General features: G+C 42.4%; 1 protein-coding gene across 2 annotated transcripts in view; it reads left to right on the top strand.

The window, feature by feature from the left end:
* shcbp1 (SHC SH2-domain binding protein 1) overlaps positions 1-10,235 on the top strand; it is a 67,796-nt gene extending 57,561 nt beyond the window's left edge. For both annotated transcript variants that reach the window (XM_038806632.1, XM_038806631.1), the window contains exon 14: positions 8,732-10,235. In XM_038806632.1, the coding sequence (XP_038662560.1) occupies positions 8,732-9,087 (356 nt within the window). In that variant the 3' untranslated portion in view covers positions 9,088-10,235. The remainder of the gene's footprint in view (positions 1-8,731) is intronic.
* Positions 10,236-15,429: the final 5,194 nt, after the last annotated feature.

The following is a 15,429-nucleotide window of genomic DNA, read 5'->3' as shown; positions in this document are numbered from 1 at the left end:
TTTCTCTTTCTCTCTCTCTTTCTTCCTTCTCTTTTCTCTCTCTCTCTCTCTCTCTCTCTCTCTCTCTCTCTGGCTCTCACTCTCTTTGGCTCTCACTCTCTCTGGCTCCCTCTCTCTCTGGCTCTCTCTCTCTTTCTCTTTCTCACTCTTTCTCTCTTTTTCTCTCTTTCTCTCTCTCTCTTTCTCTCTCTTCTCTTTCTCTCTCTCTCTCTCTCTTTCTCTCTCTCTCTCTTTTCTCTTTCTTTCTTTCTCTCTCTCTCTCTCTCTCTCTCTCTCTCTCTCTCTCTCTCTCTCTCTCTCTCTCTCTCTCTCTCTCTCTCTCTTTTTCTCTCTCTTTTTCTCTCTCTCTCTTTCTCTCTCTGCTGATGTAAAGGACTGTTTTATTGTTTTAAAATCCAGTGAGTGCCTGGCACATCTTTACCAAACAGTTGAAATGTTCTTGAATCTACAAGTAAGTAGACAGCCTTGCCAAAGAAAACCCTCTCCAGCTTAGAAGGCAGAAGCATTGAAGCAAAAGCTTGAACTCCTGAAAGACATGAACTGGAAACTATCACTGCATCAGAGATGTTTATTCCTTGTTACTTTTCATCATTTTTCTTCTTTCTCCACCACCCTTTCCCGGGCAAGTGCACTGTCAATTCCAGCCCCAAATGCCCCGGAGTCGCAACACAAGTGAATTAGCCAATAATTCTTATAAAACCCCTCAATCTTCAGCCCTTGACTGCGCAATGATTACAGTTGCCAGTTTTGTAAGCTGAAACATAATTACTGTTTATGTATAACTAGGACAAATATGAAATATACAGTAAACCCAGCTGCTTAATGCCAGGCTAATGCCCGACTCCCCTTTAACAGCCCCACCCTGTACCCTCACACACAAGACAGACATACATGGGGGAGGGGTGGTTGTAAAAATACTAAGGACTAAGGTGAAAAGATAAGAGTCCTTGCTTTAGATGATGAGTCCTTTGGTGCATTTCCTTCACAATTTGAGTGTGGTTTAAAGTCTTGAATGCAGCATGTAATGGCCGCCTTTGCAGCTCAGCAGCTGTTCCAGGAAAGGCCTCTGGCTCGAAGCCTCTTTCTTGCAGAGTTATCCGAATCTTACACAGCCAGTTCTGGAGCGAGAGTTATCAGATTCTCACAGTGGCCTTTTGGTGAGAATTAACTGGCTATTCCTGGAGTGAGTTGGTTAGATTCCTCCATCCAGCTTGCAGAATGGAAAGTGAAATGAGAAAACCAGCCTTGTGACTCTAAGAAACATCAGTTGGACCAGTACCAATCACCACTGGCCACAGGGCAAGGCACAGACATTTGAGCCAACTTGATGGCTGCCAGCCAAGTCCATCAAAGTGAGTCATCACTAATGTCCGTCTAAAACAGCACAGTTTTCTGTAATCTGTTTGTTTAAATCATAGGCTGCCTACAGGCTGCTTCTTTACCTTAAAGATACAGGCTGTATTAAAGTCAGAGGTCAGTTAGTCTATATATAGATAGTGAGGCGAATTGGAAAGGTGGGGTAGGATTGGGAGTCAGTTACAGTTTTGTTAGTTTAATTATTTTCCTGCTAAATAATAAAAGGGTATTTGTGTTAAATTTACAACCCTGGTGACTGCAGTTTATTGGGCTCAGCCAAGGTCCTTGGGTATTTTAAAATAACATCTAATTTCACTATGGATCAAGTGGGACTGGAATTTACCGCATACTAGCCCAGGGGGTCATGACAACATCAACAAGTGGTCAGTTCGGCAGTGACTCGAATAGCTTTTCAAATGACAACCTACCTGGTAGCCCCCCTGACTCTGTAGTGAGTACTCAGTTACAACATCTTTTAAATATTTGTTCTCTGAGTCAGCCTGGATGCTAAAATGATAGGACCTCGCCCTATAAAAGTTCTTAACACAATGTTCAATCGGACGCTGAGTTCTTTATCTAAAACCCTGAAATAAAAACTCATCCACAGATTCAGAGTCACTGAGTAATGGTCAAGACCTATTTTCCAGATCCTCTCATCTACCTTTTCAGGTTTTGGAAACTCTTTTACCAGTTACTGTTTCAACTGTTCACTCTTGTCCAATGTTTTTCTTATCTGAAAAACAGCTTGCAGCATTCAGCAGCACAGTTTATTTTTAAAAGGTCTTTGGCCTTGCGAAGCATGCTGGTAACGTTTGGTCAACTTTTGAATGTGGTTAAGTTGTATTAAACCTATATTCTTACAACCCTCGGTCTTTCCATCATCTGCACCACTCAAGTCAACAATGTAATGGAATAATCACCCACATGAATGGTATTTCAGAAAGAGTTAAACTTGGTACCGTTCAGGGCAGAAAAGTTTACTTCAGTGCCTCTGCTGTAAGAATCAACAGGCACTCCCTCCATTGCAGTATGACTGCAATATGTGCTGTCCACAGGATGCACTGCAACAACTTGAGAATATTTCAGTAGCATCTCTCTCCCTGATGACCCCTACCACTGAGATAGTAAAGATCACAAAAAACTGCAGCATAGGAGGAGTCCATTGGAAGAGAAATCTGTTAATTCTACACCACTGCTGTTTGCAATCCACATTATTCTGACACCGTTACACTTTTCCCATATCTCTGCAATTCTTTCTCCTTCATGTATTTATTAGATACTAGTTTGAAGACTATTATTGAATCAGTAGCTACTGTCCCATCGGGCAGTGCGTTCCAAATTCTAACTGACCATATCTATAGAAACTCTTAGTGTCAGTCTTTATGTTCCCTGCAAGCTTCCTTTCGTACTGTACTTTCCCCTTCTTAACCAATCCCTTCGTCCTTCTTTGCTGAATTCTAAACTGCTCCCAATCCTCAGACCTATTCTATTTCTTGGCCAATCTGTACGCTTCTTCCTTGTCTCGGATACTATTTCTAGTTTCCTTTGTAAGCCATGGATTGGTCCTCTTACACCCTTTGCTTTTGTGTCAGACAGAAATGAACAGTTGCTGTAGTTCCGCAATGTGTTCCTTGAATGTTTGTCATTGCCTAACCACTGTCATCCTTTTTAAGTAACTCTCCCCAATCTATCAAGGCCAACTCACACCTGATATCCTCATAGTTCCCTTTAATAAGATTCAGCACCCTAGTCTCTGAATCAACTACTTTACTCTCCATCTTGTTAAGATGGAGAGTGATTTTCACATTCTCTCCGTATCTGCATGGGTCTCACCCCCACAACTCCGATGTGCAGGGTAGGTGAATTGGCCGTACTAAATTGCCCCTTAATTGGAAAAAACAACTGAGTACTCTAAATTTTAATAAAAGTTCCCTCTGGTTATTTTGCTAATCACTGTAAATATGTGTGCTTTTATTGTAAACTCTTCAGCCATTGGAAACTATTTCCCTTTGTTTAAAATCATGGAAGATTAAGATAGTGAATATCTTCATCAGCTCTCCTTTTAGCCATCTCTGCTCAAGGAAAATAACCCACCTTCTCAAGTCGAACCATCTAACAGTAATCTCTGAAACCATTTTTATACCCTCTTTCAATTCTCCACATCCTTTGCAAACACAAAACTCCTTCTGGTGCCAAATGTGTTTTGAAACAGACCTCGCATAACATCCTGGCTTTTTAATTGTATACTTCAATTTATATAGACCGCCATCAGTCTGCTCTTTTAACCTATACTGCCACCTTAATTTGTGCACAAACACTCACCGGCCTCTCTTTACATCCTCTTTAGAATTATGCCATGAGCACATATTATATCTCTTACCAAAATGTATAACCTTTCTGCATTGAATTTCATTTAATCTATCATGTGTCTGACTATTTCAGCAACCTGTCTCTGTCTTCAATTCTACTACCACCATTCTCACTAAACTTAAATGTGCGCATTTTGAAATTGTGCCTCTGCTTCACCCCATTTCAATACTGAATGTACATCATAAACCAGAGATTTTAGTACTGACCTTGAAGAACTTCACTGTACACCTTCCTCCAACCTTTAAAAACTATCATTCACCACTATTACTCTGTCCCTAAGCCAACGTTGTATCCAAGTTGTGACTACTCTTCAACTTTGCTCATGAGTTTAATATATGGTACTTTATTAAATGCTTGATGAAAGTTCATATGAACATCAACTGCACTACTCAATGTTATCTAATCAAAAAACTCAATCAAGTCGGTGAGCATTGATTTAATCTTAATAATCTTTGCTGGATTTCCTTTATTAGTTTATATTTGTGCATGGAGCTATTAATTTTCTCCGATTGCTTCTAAAATCTTTCCCACCACTATTGTTAAATGGGCAAGCCTATCTTTTTTTTAAACAAGGGTGCAACATCTGAGATCCTCCAGTTCTTTGAAACTGCCTCATATCTAAGGAGGTAGATCATATCTAAGGCCCAGCGATCACCCGCCCAGCGACGACTCGAGGATCGGGGTCCTTCTGCCCGGTGACGACACGGGGATTGGGGCCCTCCGGCCCAGCGATGACCCAAGGACCCACCAGAAAATCCATGAACTACCTGCTCCAGATACACTGCTGCATCCTTTCCCCGGTGTAGGCCTGACGAGGCCCACACCCGAGTCCGACCACGTCACTGCTTCCTCCACGTGACCTTGACCCTACCACGTGCTTGTCAGCCTGTCCATCACCCTGAAGTACCACCACCATCAAGGCCAATCTCAGCGTGACTAGACCGTGGGGGGCGCGAGGCCTCGGCAGCAAAACAGGAATGCCCGAGCCAACTCTGAAGCGACAGGTACCTGCCTGACCACACCGGAAGGTAAACCCAACCTCGTCGCCACACGTGACCAGACCAACCCACGTACAACCCCCTCCAGTGAACCTGCCACCGCCACCATTATCCACGACCCCTCTGAACGCAACCATCTACCTCACAGAAACTAGCCCTCCCATCTAAGGACAGCCGCCAACCCAGGAAGCGGGGAAAGCGTGCTGGTCTGAAGCCGAGACTTAAATTTATGTGGCTTCAAGACACCTCTCCCCAGCATACTCCTGGCGAATGTTCAAGCGATTGAGAACAAGCTGGATGACCTCAACGCTAGACTGGCCTACCAGAGAGAAGTGAGGAACTGCTGTGTGCTCTGCTTCACCGAGACATGGCTTGCTCCGGCCACACCAGACTGCACCATCCAATCCGGAGGCTTCTCAATCCACCGGATTGACCGCACGATGGCCTCGGGCAAGTCAAAGGGCAGGGGTGTTAGCCTCATCATCATCACCTCCTGGTTCTCTGATGTGGTGTCCCTAGCGTGCCACAGCTCTCCAGACCTAGAATACCTGACCATTAAGTGTCGCCCTTTCTACCTTCCACGGCAATTCACCTGTGTACTCATCACAGCAGTCTACATCCCACCCCAGGTGGAAGTGAGAAAAGCACTTGACGAGCTACACTCCACCATCATCAACCAAGAAACAAATCACCTGAAGCCCTGACAATCGTGGCTGGATACTTCAACCAGGCCAACCTCAGGAAGGTTCTACCCAAACTCCATCAACATACTACCTGCTCCACCAAAGGTGCAAATACCCTGGACCACTGTTACACGAGCATCAAAGGTGCCTACCGCTCCATTCCCCGACCACACTTTGGCAATCCGACCACAAGTCGGCACTCCTACTTCTGGCCTACAAACAGCAACTCTAGCGTGCTGGGCTAGTCAAGAAAACTGTGCAGTGTTGGTCCGAGACATCAGAGGACACTCCCTGCGATTGCTTGGAGTCTGTGGACTGGTCCATATTCAAGGCTGCAGCAGCTAACCTGGAAGAGTACACAACCACCGTCACAGACTTCATTAGTAAGTGTATCGTGTACCAAGGAAAACAATATGGGTGTTCCCCAATTGGAAACAGTGGCTCAACCAAAGGGTTCACTCCCTGCTGAAGTTCCGGACGGAGGCATTCAAGTCTGACGACCCTGACCTATATAAGAAATCCAGGTATGACATACGGAAAGCCATCAGGATGCAAAAAGCCAATACCGGATCAAACTAGAGTCCCAGGTCAACAACACAAACCCAAGATGTCTATGGCAGGCCTGATGCAAGATCATAGGCTACAAAGCAAGGCCAGGCGGAATCTCTGGGGCTGGAGATGAACTGAACAAGTTCTATGCCCGCTTTGAACAGTCGGCCAATACATCAGTACCACCTGCCACAACAGCCTTGGACACACCCATACCCACTTGCAGCCTTGGAGGTAAGAGCCGCCTTCTTGAACGTAAACCGGCGGAAAGTGATGGGCCCCGACGGAGTCCCTGGGCGAGTACTCAGAGCCTGCGTGGACCAGCTGGCGAGTGTATTTACAGATAACCTCAACACCTCACTTCTCCGCTCCGAGATCCCTACCTGCTTCAAGAAGACCACCATAATACCACATTCGCCATAGTCGCCACATTCAGGTGCCTGTTCGGGGAGGCCGGTAGGGGAACCAGTACCAAAGAAGAACAAGGTAGCGTGCCTCAATGACTACCGACCGGTGGCCCTGACGTCTATTATCATGAAATGCTTTGAGCGGCTAGTCATGAGGTGGATCAACGCCAGCCTCCCAAATGGTCTCGATCCATTGCAGTTCACTTACCGTGGCAACCGATCCAGAGCAGATGCTATCTCTCTGGCCCTACAATCAACTCTCGAACATCTCGACAACAAGGACGCCTACGTCAGACTGCTGTTCATAGACTAAGCTCCGCCTTCAACACCATTATCCCAACAAGACTAATAACCAAACTCTGCAACCTCCCTGTGCAGCTGGATTCTTGACTTCCTCACCAACAGACTGTAATCAGGATAGGTAACAACACCTCCTCCACAATAGTCTCCTCAACTCCGGGGCCCTGCAAGGATGTGTGCTCAGTCCTCTACTGTACTCCCTGTATACACACATCTGTATGGCGAGATGCAACTCCAATTCAATCTATAAGTTTGCAGATGATACGACTGTGGTGGGTCGTATCTCAAATAACGACGAATCAGACTACAGAAGGGAGATAAATCACTTGGTTGCATGGTGTACCGAAAACAATCTCTCTCTAAATGCGGGAAAGACGAAGGAACTAATCATCGACTTCAGGAAACGCAGCACGACATCCCCCCACCCACCCCGGTCTGCATCAATGGCTCCGAAGTGGAGATGGGTCGATAGCTTTAAGTTCCTGGGGGTCACCATCACCAACGGTCTGTCCTGGTCCACTCACGATGCAACAGTCAAGAAAGCCCAACATCTCTACTTCCTACGGAAGCTAAAGAAATTCGGCATGTCTGCATCGACTCTCTCAAACTTCTACAGATGTGCCATAGAGAGCATCCTATCCGGCTGCATCACAGCTTGGTATGGCAACTGGCTGGCCCAAGATCGCAAGAAACTGCAGAGTGTGGTGAACTCAGCCCAACGCATCACACAAGTTTGCCACCCTCCCATTGATTCTGTCTACACCTCCCACTCCCTCAGGAAGGCAGACAGCATTGTCAGAGACCCCTCACACCCAGGCTTTGCCTTCTTCCAGACCCGTCCATTGGGCAGAAAATCCAGAAATCCGAAGGCCCACACATCCAGACACAGGAATGGCTTTTTCTCCACAGTTACTAGACTCCTCAACGACTCTCCCTTGGAGTGTTCCCTGGAAGAACACTATTCACAATGCCTTGTGCTGCTCTTGTTTGGCCTTGTTCGCACTGTAACCAATCGCTATTTGTTGATGCACCACTGTCAATGTACCCTGTCGATTATTGTTTTGTCTATTATGTACGTACTGTGTACGCTACCTTGACTGCAGAAAAATACTTTTCACTGTACTTCGGTACATGGGACAATAAATATCAATCAATCAGGATTTGATGTTCGTGGGCAGCAATTTCTATCTTTTCCTGTTGCACGTTAGTTAGTCTAGCTTTGAAACAATTACTGAAACATTGCCATGTTCAAACAACAACTGGTATATTTTATACAATTGAGCTATGTGCAGCATTCTAAGGCTAGATATTACACTGCTGAGGCCATAAACATTCTCCTCTCCTAGTCATGAGCTCCCTTACATCATTATGGGAGGTGCTATTTACACAGTTGCATGCATTAACCGGCAACAAACCCTAATTCAACATCTCTTCCCACCCCCCCACAACACAAGACTTTTGTCCATATTTTTTATATACATATCTATATACTATCCCATCTCCAACCACACCCCTCTCTGACATCACAGATTCAATCTGTCAGGAGTTTTCACAACTCTCCCGGATCATATTCTTGTCAGACTTGGAAGATCAGTTATCTCTCTCTGAACTTCTTTTTCTTGACTTGGATGGTTTTATTTGAGAATTGTAGTATGCGATACTTCCTAATGTGTGACTGATTGTGGTCTTAAAAGAAATGAGATTCCTCCAGTTTCTATGTACAGTACCTTATGAAATATGTACTAAGTAAGTCGCCTCTCTTCCAGTTGTAATTAATGTCCAATGTTTATTATTTCATTACTGAGACCCTTATTCCAAACAACCTAATTCTATTGCAATATTTGATTTTAAAACTCGCTTTGGTTGTGATTTAGTAATCCCCTTCCCCCGCCTTTTCCTGTTTTGTTATCTGGAAAGTTGAAGTACTATTCAACTGACTATTATAAAAGGCAATGCGATAAAAAAGGATTAAATTGCTAACAATATTATGACACTATTTATTTTACACTTTTCTGGTTTCGTATATAAAATTCTGAATAATTTATTTTACTGACTTTCTGTCCTATAGGTCATGCAGAGCAAAATCAAAATCCACAGAGCGATTTCGGTGAAAACAATTTGGAGTTAGGTTTTGGCAGTTGTGAAAGACAAAATCCAGCACCTTTATTAATTGAGTGTAGCCCTAACAAATGTGAACAAGCTGTAGTATTGAATCCTTCTGATGCTGCTGAATGTGATGAAGCTGTAACAAATGAACTAATTTCTACTTCTGCAACAAAGAGGGAACAGTCCAGAAGTAGAATAAATGAGATGGTCGACGCTGTAGTGACTGATGACATAATGTCGCAAGAAATGTTTCTATCCATTGTGAGTAATCATTTTAAGAAAAATGGGAAAGGAAGTTTTGGAATTGTGTACTCTTGACTGTATATAAACCCTGAAGTAAGGAATATATTTGTACATAATTTATCAAGCAGCTGTATAACATATTTTTCATCAGCTTATAGCTAAGTTGTATGTGTAAAATAACAAAACCACAATGCCCGGCAAATGATTGGAGAATTGGTCAAATTCTTTATTGATAACCCGTGTTCTAAGTAGCAAAACTATTTAATCAAACTTGTCATCATTCCAACTCAAAATCTATTTATTCAAATACTATGTCACTATAGCTCATCCATTGACAATTAACTGTGTAGTGTTGAAAATGATTTAGGAATGCTTTTCCATAAACTACAGAAAGACTTGCTCTGCCCTTCACACAATCTAACTGTAAGGATGTAGTAGTGGGATATGCTTGGTGTTCATAATTTTTTACATTGGAACTATTGATTCCCAGATGTGCAGCTATTGTGGAAAAAGAAATCTAGGATCCCTTAGTACCCTCTTCCCCTTTTAGTGCCCTCTCCCCAGCAGAGCCCAAATGCCCTCGTGTGTTCAACAAAACCAGCACTTAATGTCCTATTTCACTGACATCATCTCTCCTATATTTTCATTAATTTCTGTCCTTTAGTTTCACCACTGTGTTCATCTTCCTAGACTCTTTCCTCTTATTCTGGTTCAAAACCATTCTAATTCTATAGAAATGAGTTGTGCATCTCACCAATACAACTCCTTTTTGGCTGGCTATCTTTTCCTGTCAGTTTGCCCACAGGTGTGAAAAGTGTCTACTTTGAATAATTTTCCTTTTGCTTTACACCATCTTGTGAACATCACTATTTATTGAATAAAGAAATATGCTTGATAATTTCACTAAATGAAATCATGTAACTTTGCAATAATATTGAATGAGCACCTATTTTACTATTTAAAGTGTGTTTTATAGGGTGAAGTTGGGAATAAGCATGAGGGAACATGCTTCTTCTATATTTGCAAATGTGACTTATTTAATTGTTTAATTGTCAAAGAACTTAAACTTTTTTTTGCTTCTGCATTTTTGCTTTCTTCAGTTCATGCCACTACCGGTTGTAATTAATGTCTAATGTTTATTGATTTCATTACTGAAACCCTTATTCCAAACACAACCTAATTACACAGCAAGCATTTTTAATTAAATATCCAAATGCTTTACATTGCAAGCAGTGATTTTTATTATTTTGTGAAGAATGTTGCTTTTCCCTTGGATGTGAGTTTAGCAGGGATAATTGATATTCAGGTTCCAATTTCAGAGTGGATGACTAGTTACCATTTGATACAAATACTAAGTGTGATTATTAGTACTAAACATCCCAAGTGTATTGTGTTGAATAGATGTAACACTTGTAAGAGTCCTTCCTGTTTATTTCCTTTGTTCCTATTTTCTTTTTGTTTATTATTTCTTGGTCCGTGGACCCATTCTCTGCCTATAAGCAGAGGACTTCAGCATCGAGAGAGAGTGCAGATATGGAAGCTTGTCACTAAAACTCCCAAACTCTTTCCAGCTATTCAACAGATTCTCATTTTCCTGCCACACCAAAGTAAGTCTTCCAGTGCCAATTTAAGTCCCTTTGCTTGATCTCCTTAATGTCAAACTGGCTTCTAGCAGCAAGCTACCCTCTGGCAATTCCTTTGTCATTGATATCTCTATGCCCCTTTCTGTTCAAATGGCCAGACTAGCTTCCATAAATCTCTTTGAAAATGCTAGACACAAATACTATCTGCCAAACTTAAGTCACACTCGAAAGATTTTGCCTCCTGTTTCTTTGACTATTGCTGAAAAAAAGACATTTGGTATTTTTTCAAACAAAACTTGGCAGTTAACTGTCATTCAGCATCAACTGGTGCATTCTCTGTGGCAACGCCTCTTCAATCCGGGCCTTGCCAACAGTCAGCACTCATGCAGTAAACATTTGTTGTTTTCCCTTGCATTGATATTCTTGTGAATTGACATTGTGCATGAAAAGTTTTGACAAAATGTGTCTCTTCAACAATACTCGCGTTCTATCAAATGACTTTATCTATCTAGGTGTATTTTGTGTCGTTTAGCATTCTACACGGTAGGGTGGATGTTGAGGCAAATGAGGATATAGTACATATGGTGCCTGATATCTGATTAGAGGTACCGGCAATGGAGCAGGAGAAAGACTGGAGAGCAGTGCAGAAATCAGAGGTATTGATAGTGGCAGCGGAGTTTCAAAGAGAGCAGGGGAAACAACACAGATTTGATTGAGGTAACTATCAATGGCTGCAGAGCAGATAAAAGGGGTGGGGGTTTGGAACACCACTCACCTGTTCTGATGAGCTAGCAGCAGCTGAGAATAAAAATGTGGGGGAACTGCAAAACCTGATCGACTGCACCAACTATCGAGGTGTACCTTTCACAGTGGACTTACAAAATGACTGATATAAGACAGAAGATTGATTGGTGCATATTAACAATTTTTCAAAAAGTGGGCAGTGGTTTTAACTAGGACAGGAAACTATTAAATTTATAGCTTTACAAGTTAAACTAATATAGCTGCAAATAATCATTTGAATAAGAAAGAAAAGATCAATTGGTATAAACGCCAATGTCAATCTGATAGTATCAAATAATTACAATCAGTGTTCAATTAATTAACCAAATCTCAGTAAGGGATACTAAGTTGTCTAAATTTTTTCAATAAATTGTAATTTGAGGTATAGTGATTGTTAAATGAAATATTTAAATGAATGCGAAATAAAGTTAGTTAGCTAAAGAGAAGCAGCTGATTGGCGAGTCTTTGGTTAAATCTCAAGTTTGTTTCTATTAAGTCAGTTAATAGTCTAGTAAATGGAGGCCTGGCAAATCATCTTGGTCCCATGAAGTGCACATCCTATTCCACGTGGGACCTCCAGAAAACCTCTCGTAACCTGGATAACCCACATGTCCTTGAAACATTGTCAGCTGGAGCAGGTCCGGCTCTGGAATTTGGAGCTTGAATGGCATCTGCCGTCACTGGCACATTCCCAATACAGAGTTTCAAAGATGGCATGCTTCTGGATGTGGTTCCCCCACAGTTTAAAGGTGTGGAGGCAGAAAGGAATGGATGACTTCCAGGCATGTAGTGCAAGAGCCCTGGAGTGCATCTTACTCCCTTGCAGTATTTTGTTCTGAATATTAGTGAAAGTGATGGTTCCTGGCAGCACAGCTGGTCCACCTGCACAGTGGGGCAGGCGGTAGATTTGGAAAGCAATGGTGATGGAATATTCTAATATATGGTTAACAGACAAGTATTTCTGTGGCCACCGATGTAAATCTAGGATGCTATCTCGCTTCCCACGTGCCAGGGTCAAGGATGTTGCTGATTGGCTGCCGAGCCATCTGCTGTTCACCTCCCATCTTGTTTCAACCCCCCCCCCCCCAATCGGTGGTTGTGGTCCATATCAGTTACCAGTGACACAGGCAGAGAAAGATGTGAACTAGTAACCTCCAGAATTCTCCTGTCATGAACTAGTGAGTATAAGATTGAGGAGATGAACACGTAATGGTAGAGATAGTGCAGGGGAGGCCTTAGATTCACGGCACATTCTGGTTCTAGAGCAGATGGGTCATACCTGTAATGATATGTATAATCTAAGGAAATTAAAGGGTTAACAAGATGATGTTCATGTATATCAACACTAGGTGGCTTCACTGAGTAGTCGATTATAAAAAGGCTGTGTCTCTCTGCATTCTGGGAGAAGCTGTTGGGGAAGTTGAGTTAGTGTAGGTTATAATATTAGTGATAATTAAGTACTGTATCATAGATTCAATACTATTATTTTGCTAACTGTTACTCAGTAGAGTGTGCGAACCAATTTAACTAGTGTAAAATAAACTATTTTTGATTTAAACATATAGCTAATCTTGGAGAACAATACAAGGGACATAACAATATCAATGTCCTGGTTCTAACTAATGGGATGAGCTAAGGGGTTTAAAAGCAACCAGGGAATGTTTAGGTGATGATCAACGTATCATATGGGGATCCAAAGGACTTCCATGGCCATATGAACAGTAAAAGCAATAGTGTTGATTTCAGCATGGAGAAAGAGGGCTTGGATTGTTATATTCCTAACAACTAGTTGGTGAAGGAAAAAACAAAGTCAGTCCTTACTTGGAATAATAGGTTTATTTGCAGGGAAACATTACATATGTCTGCTGACTCCACTCTAGTTTTGAGAGTACATGCCTCTTAGCATCCAATCAATATATCCACCTGTATGCACTTAACATCAATTGATACAATTAACATGATTGAGGTACTAAATTGCTGCTTGACATCTGTCTTTACTAAGGAACAAGATTTTGCTAAAGTAATGAAAAGAGGTAACTGAGACAATGAATGGGCTAAAATTCATAAAGGGGTATTTAAAATTTTATACATCGCCAGTGTCTGATCAAATGCATCCAAGCTGCCATGAAGATGTGCTTTGTGATAAATAATGATTTTTAATCCATCAATAATTGAATTTTTAAAAACGGACGAAAGTGATTTGAATACCGTCCAAGCTGGCTAAAGCCAATTTGCATTGCTATATGTTCCACATTCCAATTCATTGAAGTGGAGTTAGTCAGTCTGGAAAACCATCAAAGACAATGATTTCAGGGGAGTGTGAAGAACTTGCACCTCCTGTCTCATTTGCAATAACCCAAGGTGTTCAAGTGTTGGACATGAGCCACTGAGACTTGGCTTGAACAATGGGACCCTGGCTACATTAACTTAGTCATGAGCTATGCAAGTACCCTTTGGAATATACGGACAATTTGAATTTCGCTGGCAGGTGGAGAAGAAAGGATGTCACATGAGAAGCCAACCCTTTGGATGTTTTAAGCCATAAAGGAAATTGCTGCGGCCATCAGAGAACCGTTGTATCCTCACTGGCTGCAGGGAGATCCCAGAGGATTGGGGAATAGCCAATGTTGTTCCTTTGTTTAAGAAGGATAGCCAGGATAATCTGGGTAATTACAGGCTGGTGAGCCTTGCGTCAGTTGTAGGGAAATGACTGAAGAGGATTCTTCGAGACAGGATTTACTACCACTTGGAAATAATTGGGCATATTAGTGATTTTGTGAAGGAGTGGTCATGTTTCATTAACTTAATAAAGTTTTTTGAGGAAGTGACGAAGATGATTGATGAGTGTAGGGCAGTGGATGTTGTTGTCTGCATGGACTTCAGGAAGGCCTTTGACAAGATCCCTCATGGCAGACTGGTATAGAAGGTGAAGTCGCGTGGGATCAGATGAGATGGCAAGATGGATACAGAACTGGCTTGGTCATAGAAGACAGAAGGTAGCAGTGGAAGGGTGTGTTTCTGAATGGAGGGCTGTGACTAGTGACGATCCTCAGGGATCAGTGCTGGAACCGTTACTGTTTGTAATCTATATAAATGATTTGGAGGAAATTGTAACTGGTTTGATTAGTAAGTTTGCGGATGACATAAAGGTTGGTGGAATTGTGGATAGCGATGAGGACCATCTGAGAATACAGCAGGATATCGATTGCTTGGAGACTTGAGCGGAGAGATGGCAGATGGAGTTTAATCCTGACAAATGTGAGATAATGCATTTTGGAAGGTCTAATACAGATGGGAAATGTACAGTAAATGGCAGAACCCTTAAGAGTATTAGTAGGCAGATGGATTTGGGTGTACAGGTTCACAGGTCATTGAAAGTGGCAACGCAGGTAGAGAAGGTAGTCATGAAGGCATGCGGCATGCTTGCCTTCATCGGCCGGCACATTGAGTTTAAAAATGGGCAAGTCATGTTGGCTTTACAGAACTTTAGTTTAGTTATACTTGGAATATAGTATTGAATTCTGGTCGCCACACGACTAGAAGGATGTGGAGGCTTTGAAGAGGATTCAGAAAAGATTTACCAGGATGTTGCCTGATATGGAGGGCATTAGCTATGAGGAGAGGTTGGAGAAATGTGGTTTGTTTCCACTGGAACGACCTGATGGAAGTCTACAAGATTATGAGGGACATGGACAGAGTGGATAGTTGGAAAATAAAATAGAATAACTGGTCGGGTATTTTGCACCAGCTCAACAGCAGCAACTCTACACCTGGCAAAATTATTTACAACACATAAGTGGGCGACTGTTGGTGGGGGGGGTGGAGACTGGAGAGGTAAATATACATTTGGGTGCTGGAGAAACAATTACAGTGGGCAATACTCGAATGGGTTTGGTGTTGGTGTTGTCACTTGCTTCTCCTGGATGGATCCCGCTGCCGTCTCGCGCTCACCTCCGCTTCTGCCGTTCCTCCCGTCTTTCGTCTTTATTTTCCTTGTTCCCTGCTCCTGGAGATGCCATGTTCGTTATTGTAACCTGTGCCTTCCTTCTGG

The sequence above is a fragment of the Scyliorhinus canicula genome, chromosome 9, assembly GCF_902713615.1.
Source record: "Scyliorhinus canicula chromosome 9, sScyCan1.1, whole genome shotgun sequence".
In the NCBI taxonomy this organism is placed as follows: domain Eukaryota; kingdom Metazoa; phylum Chordata; class Chondrichthyes; order Carcharhiniformes; family Scyliorhinidae; genus Scyliorhinus; species Scyliorhinus canicula.
Note: the sequence above shows the minus strand (reverse complement) of the source record. Positions and strands in the feature narration are given on the sequence as shown.